Source organism: Haliotis rufescens, unplaced genomic scaffold (genome assembly GCF_023055435.1).
Source record: "Haliotis rufescens isolate VD_foot unplaced genomic scaffold, xgHalRufe1.0.p SCAF_7, whole genome shotgun sequence".
Taxonomy (NCBI): Eukaryota; Metazoa; Mollusca; class Gastropoda; order Lepetellida; family Haliotidae; genus Haliotis; species Haliotis rufescens.
The window spans coordinates 38769406-38783841 of NW_025964361.1; the positions used below are offsets into that span (position 1 = coordinate 38769406).

Below are 14436 nucleotides of genomic sequence, written 5' to 3' on the forward strand. Positions count from 1 at the left end.
AGTAAGCCAAATGTTTTATTAATAGGTCTGAACTGGTCTCAAAATATCATTTGGGAGACACCATGTTTGATAAACATTGTAACATCTGAATCTTAGAATGCTTAAGTGAGCTATCAGCTGATGCCCTTGCATTATAATGGATGGCCGGGTATCCATAGCCAGTGTTTAATTGGCCATATTCCCCCTCCTTTTGGTGGCCATGTACAGCCTATCTCAACTTGTGAGATGTGCAACCAATCCTGCTACCACTGAGGCTGGGACTGGATCATTAACTCAAATAGGCGTTGACCAATTTATCGTTGCACAATTGTTGGAATAATTGATTCCACAATTACTAAGTCTATAAAAGATATTGGTTGTCTGCCCTAGATTGGCTAATAGTCCTCGATTAAGTTAACTCGGCAAGCTGGTGTGAATCACTCGCATTTTTTCTGAATGTGCTGTCTCCATATATACAATGAATAGGTTCTGCTCTCTGATTTTCTGTACCGATGTGTATGAACTTATTGCTTATGCTTTGTATTGTGTATGTACAGTTGTGGCTTAGTAGGGATAAGAAAGCATTTGTTTCCCTGTGTGCCAGAGGGCACCCATAAATATGTCAGATGTGCCCCTTGGAATTTAAGTGTGACAGAAAAGTAGTTCTGGTCATCTTCAGATGTAGTGATTATCATTTCACCATTAGCTAGACAATAAACAGTCGTAATTCAGGAGACCCGTGAAGATCCGGGTCAGATTGGGTCTTCAGCAACCCACGCTTTCTGTAAGAGGCGACTATGCTTGTCGTAAGAAACGACTAACGGGATCGGGTGGTCAGGCTCGCTGACTTGGTTGATGCATGTCATCATATCCCAATTGTGTAGATCAATTCTCGTGATGTCAATCACTGGATTGTCTGGTCTAGACTTGATTATTTGCAGACCGCTGTCAAATGGCTGTAATATTGCTGAGTGTCGCGTTAAACAACTAACAAATGTAAATTAGAATGTTTGCCCGCTTCCTTTTCATTGAGATTGAAAACATTTATTAATCCTCAGATTTTTTTATGTAATTTCTATGTTTGTCCAGATTAATTATGCAAAATGACATTCACTTCAAAATGTTAAAAAAATTGAATGCAAACATTTATCGTTTCATATAATACACATCATCACAAGGTAGTTTTTACAAATAAATTCCTATAATTTATATGTGTGATTCAATGAGTAAATTAAACACAACCAATAAATACACTAAGACTACTTACTAAAGATAAAATTATGAAATATAAGTAACCAGCTCAGTGATTATTATGAGATTTAAAATAAATTGTCATTTTCTTACCTTCACACACTGAAAATGTGAAAATTAATAAAAGATGTTCAAAATATATGCCGCGAATAGCTGCAAAATTGCTGATGCGGCGTTAAGCAATATTCACTCACTCACTCACTCAAAATATATACTGAGAAACATTTAAAAGTGAAATGAAATTTTCATGTACCAAACTCAAATAGTGACAACAGGAAATTGCATATTCCTATGACTGTTAAAAAAGACCACTATTTCGAAAAAGTCATACACTTTATGCATAAATTACACCTTTTTAGTGTGTAGCGCCAACATTGCATCTTCCCAAGGCAGGTGAGTTAACTGACTATAAAAGTCCAGTTTCCACCCTTGCCGAACTAGGCTGCAATTATGAGTTATATTTTGGCTGCACTAACGAGTTGATGCATAGTCCAATCAAAATAGCGAAATGAAATTGACATCCGGTTCGTAAACTGTCGTGCAGATTTTGTTCGATTGCAGGATTTACAAAGCATGTGTACCTCCAACTGGGCAGATATTTTCCAAATCTTTTCATGCTTTTAATCAAGGTGCTGACATGATTTGATGCCCCTTGCGAAATAAGACCCTTTAAAATACAAAAACGATTTTGATTATCGATCATTATTTGATATCTTGACTGGGTGCTGCCATTTTGTTTGGGTTTGTTTATTTTGTTGTTTAACGCGTCACTCAGCAATATTCCAGCTATATGACAGCAGTCTGTAAATATTTGCATCTGGACCAGACAATCCAGTGATTGACATCATGAGCATCGGGGGATACGATGACATGCATCAACCAAGTCAGCGAGTCTGACCACCTGATCCCTTCAGTCCCCTCATTCGACAAGCATAGTCGCCTTTTACGGCAACTATGGGTTGCTGAAGACCTATTCTACCCATCTTTGTAATTGATATGAGGTGGAATCTGATTGGTCAATTGGAAGGAAGGGTATAGAAGCAACATAACTCGAATGGGCCACTGGTGTCAGTTAACTCCCTTGCCTCGGGAAGCTGTAACGTCATTTTATACTCATTCATTTGATTTAAACATATATTTATTTGATGAATGAAATCCAGATTGGTAAACAATCAAAACATTGCTTATAAACATACATCTCCAGGAAACACAGATTGCAGTTGGTGACTATATGAACATGCTCATGTTGAATATATATGTTCAATACATTAAATTAATCTGTAACTGTAGGCTAGAACAAGTGGTGACCCAGCTAAAGGGTGCATCTCTCAAATTTAAAATTTTATCCAAAATGTATAAAGATTAAGATAAGTACTACCGTATATCACTGTCTATAAAGCAACCCCGCCTATAAGCGTTGTGTAAAAGCCTTCGAAATTGATGCTAATCGATATACCCTGTCTATAAAGCCAATCAGAATGAAGCACATCACCGAAAAACTCGCCTTATACATGGCGATATACTGTACCATTCAAATCTTTTTCTTTTGACAATAAAATTGTGGACTGATTTTTAAAAAGCTCCATCTTAATTGCAAAACTAAATGAAGAGCTGCTATATAAAACCGTTTTCGGGTTATATTCATGGGTGTAAAAATACATATTATTTCTTATATTTGCACAGTTTCTGCATGTAAATAGACAATGTAAACCATCTTCAAAATGATACCAACAGTTTGCAGTCTGATATGTCTGATACATTTCAATTAAATTTTTGAGCGTTTTTTTTCGCTGAAGCCAAGCCTGAGGTGATAATGCATAATTTGACAGAATCTAGAACAGTAATTGAAGTCTTCATATTTATTTCTAGTGTCAGAGCAGGTGATACTGCATATTTTGACAGAATCGAGTAGAAACAGTAGTTTAAGGTATATTTATTTGTAGTGTCAGGGCCATTGATCAAAGTCATGTCTTGTTACATTCCTTGTTAACCTGTGCTTCTGTCTGTATTTATGTTTCATGTAACTATAGCCTTTCTTAAATGTAAACCAAATTCCCAAATCATGTAATAAAATAATATCTTATATTGAAAATTGTGTATATATGGATGACCAAAGTAAATATTACCATGAAATGGATTTCTTTACCTGACAAGGGTTATATAGTCCCATCATACAGTGTATAGTAATCTGGTGATCCATCTTGTGTCCTCGACACTGTAAGCCAGCGTCATTGTCAGTCTCTGCATACCTGCCACACAGATGTTTACGGAGGTGGCAGTGACGGCACTCACTTCATTATCCCTGTCACAGATCAGTGGCTATCCAGTTGTTGACAGAGGTAATTGGTGAACCCACTGGGGTGAATACTAGTCTCCTGGGGTTGTCAGGTGGAGTCGTGGCAGGTTCGGATCAAGTTTATCTGTGGTTGTGAACGACCAACTTTAATGAAACCTGTTGCCTGTCACCTGTAATCGGAGTTAAGTGGAGTAGTGAACTGACTTCATTGACTAATGGTTGTGGACTGTCACTGTACGCCAGACCGGGATGGTGTTAGGATTGTGCCATTATTAGTTATGGGGATAGTTTTATGTAGGCGTGAGTGTTAGTTATGCACTTGCAATGGGACATTCAGTACAGTTATTTCAGAGTTTCAGACTTGAAGTGGTGAATGGTGTATTTGAAAATGTGCCTGTGTGATTCATGAGTGCTTCATTGGAATTGACTTTCAGTATCTGGAATTAATTTCAATGTTGATTATTTGTGGATATTGTGAGGTGTTAATTCTTGATGAATAGTTCTATCACCTGATTATCTCCTTGTGATATATGCCAGTCTATTCGTGGAATGGATATTACTTGCAGCATTATGAGGATGTGTGGCTTATTCCAGAGTAGATTTTGTGTGGCCTTCATGTTAAAACACACACTTGGAACATGTTCACTTCACGGATTTGTTTTCATGGTGAAAATACATCTTTAGGAACATCTTAAGGATTACTGTGAATTAATAAAGAATCCAATATGCAAGCATTGTACAGTATTGTGTCCATACCAACTTGGGGTAATACGACAACATGAGCCTTGCCGATGAAGGAAGTAGGATGATTGGTGCATTGTGGGATAAAGTACGGGAAACGCTGAATATTGGAAGTGGTAGCGAGGATGATGAGTCTACATTTGATGCATTCCTTAATTTCTTACGAAGCCAGACACAGGTATGTTTTGAAAAAATCCATCTGACCATATCTGTCATTTTCTCACTTCGTCATCTTTAATAGGCATTTAGAAGTTGGGAGAACATGAATACATGACACTTTTTTATGGATAGCAACTTCTTTTATTCTTTATATGATGTTTCAGCACTACTTCTTGCTTCTTCATCAGGTGAATGCTTAGTAGTTGCATAGAGTACTATATATGTCATGTTTGTTTGTTTGTTGTTTTACGCCGCACTCAGCAATATACCAGCTATATGACGGCGGTCTGTAAATAATCGAGTCTGGACCAGACAATCCAGTGATTGATATCATGTGCATCGATCCACGCAATTGGGATCAATGACCTGCATCAACCAAGTCAGCGAGTCTGACCACCCGATCCCGTTAGTAGCCTTTTACGACAAGCATAGTCGCTTTTTACGGCAAGCATGGGTTGCTGAAGACCTATTCTACCCCGGAATCTTCACGGGTCTATATATCTCATGATGTTTACACAACACTAGGTGGGATGAATGTACAAAGATAACAATATGATAATCTCACTTAGTCACTCATATACTGTAAATCATGAAATTGACACGAGCATGAAATTAATGAAAACAATATGAGTGTACCTTGTTCTGTTAATGCTGGGACGCTTTTCATCCGGGCATGTTGGAAGTTATTGTTATGTCAGGTTGAACGCATACGCCAAACATTGACACACATTACAAAGCTCCCAATAAACAATCTAACGTGAGGACCATAGTTAGTGCTTTTCAATATGTTCCGCGTCAAATGTGGTCAGTTTGTTACACAATCAAGTAGTTATGACAGTCGCCAACCATGTATGATGGCATCTTTGTTCTTGGCAAGTTTGTCCAATATGCTTATTATTACAATCAAAACAATGCTCAGGCACTCATTTTTTTGTTTTGTTGTTTAAAGCCGCACTCAGCAATATTACGACTATATGACGGCGGTATGTAATTAATCAAGTCTGGACCAGACAATCAAGGGATTGACATCATGAGCATCGATCCACGCAATTGGGATACAATGACATATATCAACCAAGTCAGCGAGCCTGACCACCCGATCCTGTTAGTCACCTCTTACGACAAGCATAGTCACCTCTTACGACAAGCATAGCAGCCTTTTAAGACAAGCATAGAGCCACTCAGTTAAAACATCCAGTACAGTAACAGCAGCTGTGGTGAATACATACAACTCTGCTTATGTACATTCAAAGGATTCCGCTAACTCTTGTATCAAAGTATTCATGTCGAAACAAATAAAACATTATGGAAAAAAACAAACTTTTGTAACCCCACTTGGAACCATTACAATTTTCATATGTGACCTGACGAGGTTCAAGGATGAGATTACTCGCATTACTTTGTTGACACATCATAGACTAGGGGCTGTCTGTCACTCACATTACTTTGGTGACACATCATAGACTGGGGGCTGTCTGTCACTCACATTACTTTGGTGACACATCAAAGACTAGGGGCTGTCTGTCACTCACATTACTTTGGTGGCACATTAATGTTATGATTTACCGTATGTAATCCTTCAACCCTGTCGCATGGCCTTGTGTAGCCAGTCGTGTTAAATAGAAGGATATCCTTGGTAATTGAGGTTTGTTGCTGCACTATTTGAAATTACTGTTTTACTACAAATAGTATATTCTGTTATCGTGTTTTTTTAATTGCAGGTTTTACTATATATCTTCAAAATAATGATAACCATAACCAGGGTTAGGCGATAGCTCTTTTGTGTATTGTCCGATATTTTTTTAACATGGGACAGTTTGACAAATCACTGTTAAGATTTGGCACGATCTCTGACATTTAATCGTCTAACCACAACAAATATTACTTTTAACATTTACACTGGTCACACTGAGGACCCCAGTTCTATTCCCCACATGGGTGGGGGCACAGGTGGCCCAGTCATCTTAGGCGCCGCGATTCGCTGCGCAGAGTTGCGTCCCTTGGGCACGCCAGAAACCTATGATTGTGGGATCGAATCCCGGTTCGCCCCGATTATGTTTCTAGGTTTGTCAGCACCATACCCGTGCTCGTGGGTTTCACCGAAGCGGCAAACGTCTGAGACCTGCATCACTTTCGGGCTTTCCTCCCACATTAAGCTGACACGCCGCGATATAACTGGAATACTGTTAAAAGCGGCGTTAAACCCAACTCACTCACTCACTCACTCCCCACATGGGTACATTATGTGAAGCCCATCCCTGATGCCCCCTGCCGTTATGTTGCTGTAATATTGATAAATGTGATCTGAAACTCAGTTTACTCAATGTCCTCACTAGAATATTTGCGCATCAATTAAATCATTTATTTCATAATTTTTAATCTAAGAAGTTCTTATGATACACACAATCTAAACACAATGTGCCCTATTTTCATCTATAAGATGCACACTTCAGTATCTTCCGCACTTCCCATTTAGGGTATGGTTTTTAAGTTTTCTTCGTGTAAAATGTGTTGTCAAAAACTGCTGTATGAGCAGTCTATGAATATTGAATATGTGGGAGATTACAACCTTGGTCATAGCTTCAGTGTAGCAGTACATTGGGCAATAACAGTACACAACACAAAAACATTGTGTTAAGAAATCATTAAGCGTTTTCAAACCTATGATATAAGAGTGTTATTGCATCCACATTTGTTCAATATCTGCATATGCAATGAGGTGTTCATTCAACATTTATACACCGGTTTTAATGGCATTGACGTACAACATTGTATAGTGAGCAATTATCAAAAGTAAAGGAATATGAGGTTGGTGTGGGTGTCAGCAGTGTTACATACATTAGAATCAATATATACTTCAATGGGACAATTTCCTGCCACTTGTGTGATCACGATTGATCGAAAACCATGCTCCAGCTGTCTAGATTCCCAAGAAGTAGGTCAGCAGCGGTGGAACACTGTAGCAGTGTACTGAATTGAGGTGTACTGCTCAGCCTGTGTGTTGTCTTGTACATGCGTTACTATACGACTATCATGTGAAGCTGAAATGTGATGTGAAATTGGGTTTAATGTCGCTGCCAAGATCATTGCACCTATATGGCAACATGCATGCACGTGTTTGTGTGCTTGCGTGTATGTGTAACAACAAGTACCATTTTTAAACGTCTTTTGGTATGACGCGACCGGGGATTGAACCCCAGACCTTCCGCTCTCCAGGCGAACGCTCTACCACTAGACCATGGAGGTGTTGGTCTTCAGCAACCCATGCTTGTCATAGAAGGCTACTAACGGGATCTGGTGGTCAGGCTCCATGTCTTGGTCAATGCACTTCATCGTATCCCAATTGCATAGATCGCTGCTCATGTTGTCAGTCACTGGATTGTCTGATCCAGACTTGAATATTTTCATGCCGCCGTCATGTAACGTGAATATTGCTGAGTGTGGTGTTATACTATACTACGCAACTTTTGATAAGAATATTTGTGGTGTCCAGGTTTAGATTAAAATGTGACTGATTGCTGAGACATGTTTTCATATGAATAGTATTCAAAATTGTAAAGGAGCTTCAACAAGTGCAGCTTCATTTTAAGTACATTAAAGTTCACAGTTCAGTACACTTTTTCTTCTATGAATACATGACACTTTTTTGTGGATACGACTTTTATTCTTTGTACGACGTTTCAGAGCTACTTCTTGTTCCCACTCCTTAATGCCTATCAAAGACTTCTGCTCTCTTCTAGTTTCAAAACAGTATGACATATCAGTATCCTTATCAAAGATTGAGCAGCATATCATCAGGAAGGAGCAGTACAGTAGCCTTGTTGTTAGAGCATTCAAACATTGTGACAAAGATTCAGTTCAGCACCTGGGAACAATGTGGGGAGTCCATTGCTGGAATATTGCTAAAAGTGACATAACACCCGATTCAGTCACTACTATCATCTGTATATACATGCATCAGCCACGGCGATAATTGCTCATATATTGGCTAGTGAACAATTCAAATTAGCACCCCTTCCGATTGATCAATGTACACAAGACTTATTTATTTGCTTATAATACACACTCGTGTGTTATATGCACCCTTAATAATGGGCAATTAAATTCTGAAAAAATATATCTGTCGTATATAAACATTTCAGGCTGTCAGCATAAACCATGAAATTTATCTTTCAACTCTGTTTTTTCCACCAAAATAATATTCTAATAAGAGCCCCCTATTTCTAATTTTGAGAGCGCCCTGGGCGCTTATTACGTCGAATACGGTATACACTTTCATGGCTAGAGTTATGAGTGGCAGTTTGTACGTAATGGTTTAGGCAGCAATGCATCCAGTGTGAAATAGGATTTCATTAATCTGGAAAAACCAGGTGCTCTAGAAATTCTTTTCTGTGTGTCAAATATGTAATTTGAATTTTGAACAAATCTGTATATTCTCAAACAAGGTGTGTTTCTATTGTGTGCTTATGTTGAGGCCGAAATGAGTGAATAAGAAATTTGAGACATAAAAGACAAACTGTTTCCACCAACATGTATAAAGGGGATAGAGCATGTGCACAGAAGGCCCAGGTTCTATTCCCCACATGGGAACAATATGTAAAGGCAATTTCTGTTGGCCTGCCTTGTAATTGCTCACTAGCCACATATATGAAGGCACCAAATATATCTTCCTGCAACCATGGTATGGCTCAATCTAGATATTGCTGACTCAGGCATATATCATAGGTTCATTATTTCCCAATAGCTTCCTTTGTATTACATAAGAAACTATATATTTTTAAAATATTTGATTTGATATATAGATGCACTTTAAGAAATGGGAAAAAACACTGCAAATACCCTGGAGTATATCATCAGTTTGTGCAGAAATAACAAAACAACAAATAGACTAAAATTATTTATTATAAAATTGGCACAAAATTGGGAGCTGGCTCGGTTGTTGCTTAAGAATGATTAATGTTTTATGAGATTGGTAGCAGGGGCAAGCCGGCCAGGACAACCGTGGGGAAGCAGCTGAATATATTTTTTAAATATTTGATTTGATATATAGATGCACTTTAAGAAATGGGAAAAAACGCTGCAAATACCCTAGAGTATATCATCAGTGATATTCCTTCTTGTGCTACAAACATGGAGTCTTTAGAGTAGGAAAACATCTCGCCCAGCATTTATTTAGTGATTATGGAATCTGCATTAAGTGACTTTCTCTGAATGGTGACTAATAGGTATTCCCCTTATTTAGCTATCTAGAAAATAAGCTTTTGGTAAACTGGCCCTTAGGCTTCAGAAAATAAACGTTTGATATGGAGTGACATGTTGTACATTGTCTGTCTGTGTTTACCTCTACATTATCGTCTCCGGACTGGGAGGAGGGATTAACTTGAAACTTTAGGGTATGTCTAACACCATAACGGCATCAAAATTAACATTTACAACCTGATACTTTTGTTGGACATGTAGCTCCATTGTTGTTAGAAAAACATGGTATTTAGAATTGAATAATAACTTAGAATTTGTAATAAAATTAAATCAAAGCATATAAAAACCTTCTCTGAACCCACAAGTCACAGTGAACAGAAACTGTAAAGGCAGTATGTTCTACAGAGAACTTTCAATGTTATTTAAACTTCAACATCAGCCATTGTTGAAATATGAAATTCTTATAATACACTCATAATGCCATCTCCTAGATTTCTTGATGTTTGAATCTCACTTCAAATATTTTTTGCTTATTCAGACTATCCATCGTAAGAAGCAGTGATCGGCACTATAATTCCCTACCGTAATCCCCCAAATTGAGTATGAATGCATTACCACCACTCATTCTGTCACACCCAAGTATTATCGTGAAAGTGTTTTCAAATTGTAACCTTGTTTCTTCCAGGGTCGGAAACGTGATGATGCACGGGAAGCGTTCCGCCATCGGAGTGGGACGAGTGACAGTGAGAGCAGCTGGACCAGATCTATGGTAGGTCCGTGACAGGTCTGTGGTAGATGGTGCAGGTCTGTGGTAGATGGTGCAGGTCTGTGGTAGATGGATCAGGTTCTTTGAAGATGGACCAGGTGTGTGATAGGTCTGTGAGAGATGGACTAGGTCTGTGGTAGATGGTCCAGGTCTGTGATAGGTCTATGGAAGATATGGAGCTGGTCTGTAGGTCTGTGGGAGATGGTCCAGGTCTGTGGGAGATGGTCCAGGTACGTGATAGGTTAGTGGGAGATGGTCCAGGTCTGTGGGAGATGGTCAAGGTCTATAGGTGTAAAGGTACTAAAGCTTTTCAAAACTTTCATCAGAAGTGAAAAATATGATTATTTTTATAAATCATCAGTCAGTAAATATTTCAATGTAATAATCACAGTCTAAAAAACACTTTTTGTGTCCATTAAACTTCTCATTTCTACCCCTTTAAATCAATACCTTTGTTGTCTCTCCTTGCTGAGATTGACTTCAGTTAAACTGTCATGGCTAGAGTGTAATGGATCACTGCACAAGCTAGAATTAGCTCCTGCGGCCTGTAGATCACCATCAGATTGTCAGATTATCCGCAGTGCATTATGCAACGTATATCACCCAGGGCATAAAGCAGATGGGTAACAGTGACTAGCTAAAATAGGAGATATTGCTCACACAAGCGGGAATACTGTTGTAGACCACAGCTGGATGTTAACATGAGGATATTCAGTTTTCGAAAGACTCGAATATTTCAAGTAGGTATGAGGAACTCTAAAAAAGAAACTCATTATGTTGATTTGTTCTTCAACATTTCTGTTTAATTCATTTCTGATAGTTTTAAGTCCATGATTTATTATGATTCAGTCCAACTTAATGTAAATTATTTTGTTTTTACTTCATATTTGCTTCAATTTATGGTAGTGGATAATATTTATGTTTAAATATTTTCTGAAGCTAATAAATCCTAAAATAATATACGGATCAATATTAACACATTATGGTTCATTATGTTGGAGGAATGATGTTACTTTCATGGTTAAGTTTTAATGTTATTATATAGCTTAAGATTATTTAACATGTATGTACTTATGTGTTGGTAATTTGTCAAATGTACTATGGATTGTATCTCTAAAATAACATGGAAGTACTACTGATGTTTTGCTCCCCACGTATTGGAGAAGTATGGGTGATGAGTTGACTGTCTCACAGGCCTTGAACCATGTTATTTTCCCATCCTCCCAGCCCTTACTGTAATGCTAAAGCCCTAACAGAGGCAAGTCTAGATTTCCCACAAGGGGGCTGGGGCTCTTTCTCAATTTGAATGTAGTTGCTTGTTTCTATCAAAAATATAAATTTCCAGAGACTAAACGTTAGTCTAGGTGATGGGGGCAATTTATACACTGTCAGGATAATGTAAGGTCACAAGTTCTCAATCTGGCAACAAAATTCCATATTTGATAAAACATGCTTTTTATTAGACTAACATTTAGTCTCTGAAATGTAAATATTGTAAGATTATTTTTTATGAAATTGTCTTTTAATATAATATTGAAAGGAGCCCAGAGAATCTCTTCATTAAACTGAAGAAATACCTGTTTGCCATAGTATTACAGACTTCCTTGTCACAATATTCACACAGTTTTGGACCAGTGAAGATCCGGTTTAGAATAGGTCTTCAGCAACCCATGCTTGCAGTAAAAGGTGACTATGCTTGTCCTAAGAGGCGACTAACGGGATCGGGTGGTCAGGCTTGCTGACTTGGTTGATGCATGTCATCGTATCCCAATTGTGTGGATCGATGCTCATGATGTCAATCTCTGGGTTGTCTGGTCCAGACTTGATAATTTACAGACCACCATCTTATGGCTTGTGTGTGGCGTTATACGACAAGCAACAAACAAACAAATCATACAGTTTTGCCCTCACTATATGTTCTTATCTGATTTTAAACATGGCTGCCACGGCTCCAGTTTTCTGGTATTAATGCATTTTTGCCATATCCTCTGAAATGCCAAGATCTATAGAGCTGAAACTTTGTATGAATGATCTCGACTGTGGTGTCTCTGAAATGTACTCACAGAATGCCAATCCTATCTTAAACATGGCCACATTTTTTTTTCATTTTTCTCTATAACTCAGCCACTTTTGCATATTATACCTTTTGGGGCATATTTTGAATTTCAATCCAGTTACAATATTTAGCTTTCATGCAGCTTTTTTTTCTTGTGTTTCTGTATTTTCAAAATCTGGCTATTAATCTGGGACCTTTTTTTAAAATGTATTGAAATTTTGAATAGGTAGATTAGTAGTGAGGCCTTAATTCAACCTTTACAGCCTAATAGTTGATGTCACCAAAGTGAACATTCTGCCATGGGCAAAACTGGAAAACCTTATCTTAAATCATACCACACACTAGCCTGCCACCATGTTTTGTCAAATTATCTGCATACACTGGCAAAAAGTATGTTTTTGCATATGATTGCCATGCAACCAGACTTGATTTAAAAAAAATGGTTCATGCATTATTGTGAGAGGCTGTCTGTAGGATGGTCCAGGCAAAGTTTCAACATCCTACACCTTTTGATATAGGAGAGGTTCAAGCAAGCCCAAACTGTCCACAGAGAGGAGGTCCTAGTTTTAGATAATTTGACTTGTGCATCACTTACCCCTTCGCTGGTCAAACTCGTAACAGATATTGCTTTGGCCCTGGAGGCAAGTGATAGTGACCTTCAGCACTTCGAAGAGAGGTTTCTTTCTTGTGACAAACAGTTTAAAGGAACACTGTGACCCTCAGTAACCCCAGCAATGACCTTTGCACTTTTACCATGCTCGAACATATCTGCTCCCGGATACTGCTTAACTGATGAAGCTAAAATTTGGCAAGCAGGTTTCTTCTGATGAAGACAAGTTTCTTGTTCAAATCAATGTGATTTTATTGTAAGGGTTTTTTGTACAAATATTTACAACAACAACAAAAATGTACTCGAAGTAACATGGCAAGGGACTTAAACTCTGTGTGAATGTAATTTTTAAAAGAAGATCCAGTTTCGGTCAAGGCATCACTGTTTGCACTCAACACTGTTGCCTTAAAGAATGTTACAAAACTACTATTTACTTTTCCAAAGAATATTTGCACATTTTTTTTTATCTCAGTCGTCTAAGGCGCCGCGATTCGCTGTGCAGAGTTGCGTCCCTTGGGCACGCCAGAAACCTATGATTGTGTGTTCGAATCCCGGTTCGCCCCAATTATGTTTCTAGGTTTGTCAGCACCATACCGTGCTCGTGGGTTTCACCGAAGTGGTAAACATCTGAGACCTGCATCACTTCAGGCTTTCCTCTCATTAAGCTGACAGGCCGTGATGTAACTGGAATACTGTTAAAAGCGGCGTTAAACCCAACTCACTCACTCACTCACTTTCTCTCGCTGAAGATCTTATTATTATTTCTTTAGTCAGGTGAGCTACAAAAGTTTTGGCCGCTATTTGTATTATTTATACTGGTTTCTAGTTAATTAAATGCAGATATTCCGCAGTTGGAAATGTGTTGATATCCCTGTCATAGCTTGAGTAGTGTATCCATCGAAGCTGGCACCTATCATCCACTGCTTACAAGGCTGGATAGTGGTTAAAGCGTTCGCTCGTCACACCGAAGGCCGGGGTTCGATTCCCCACATGGGTCAAATGTGTGAAGCCCATTTCTGGTGGACCCGTGAAGATCCGGGATAGAATACGTATACAGCAACCCATGCTTGCCATAAAAGGCAACTATGCTTGTCGTAAGAGGCAACTAACGGGATTGGGTGGTCAGACTCGCTGTCTTTGTTGATACATGTCATTGTATCCCAAATGTGTGGATCGATGCTCATGATGTCAATCACTGGATTGTCTAGTCCAGGCTTGATTATTTACAGACCACTGTCATAAAGCTGGAATATTGCTGAGTGCGGAGTTAAAACAACAAACAATCAAAACAAACATTTCTGGTGTCCCCACCTTGATTTTGCTGGAACATTGCTAAAAGCAGCGTAAAACCATATTCACTCAGTATAAGGCTGTTGATT

At 38.5% G+C, this 14436-nt stretch overlaps 1 protein-coding gene across 6 annotated transcripts in view; it reads left to right on the plus strand.

Moving 5' to 3' along the window:
• LOC124144171 (TBC1 domain family member 1-like) overlaps nucleotides 1–14436 on the plus strand; it is a 101615-nt gene that overhangs the window by 60108 nt on the left and 27071 nt on the right. For all 6 annotated transcript variants that reach the window (XM_048387873.1, XM_046513439.2, XM_046513438.2 and 3 more), the window contains exon 8: nucleotides 10311–10394. In XM_048387873.1, the coding sequence (XP_048243830.1) occupies nucleotides 10311–10394 (84 nt within the window). The remainder of the gene's footprint in view (nucleotides 1–10310; nucleotides 10395–14436) is intronic.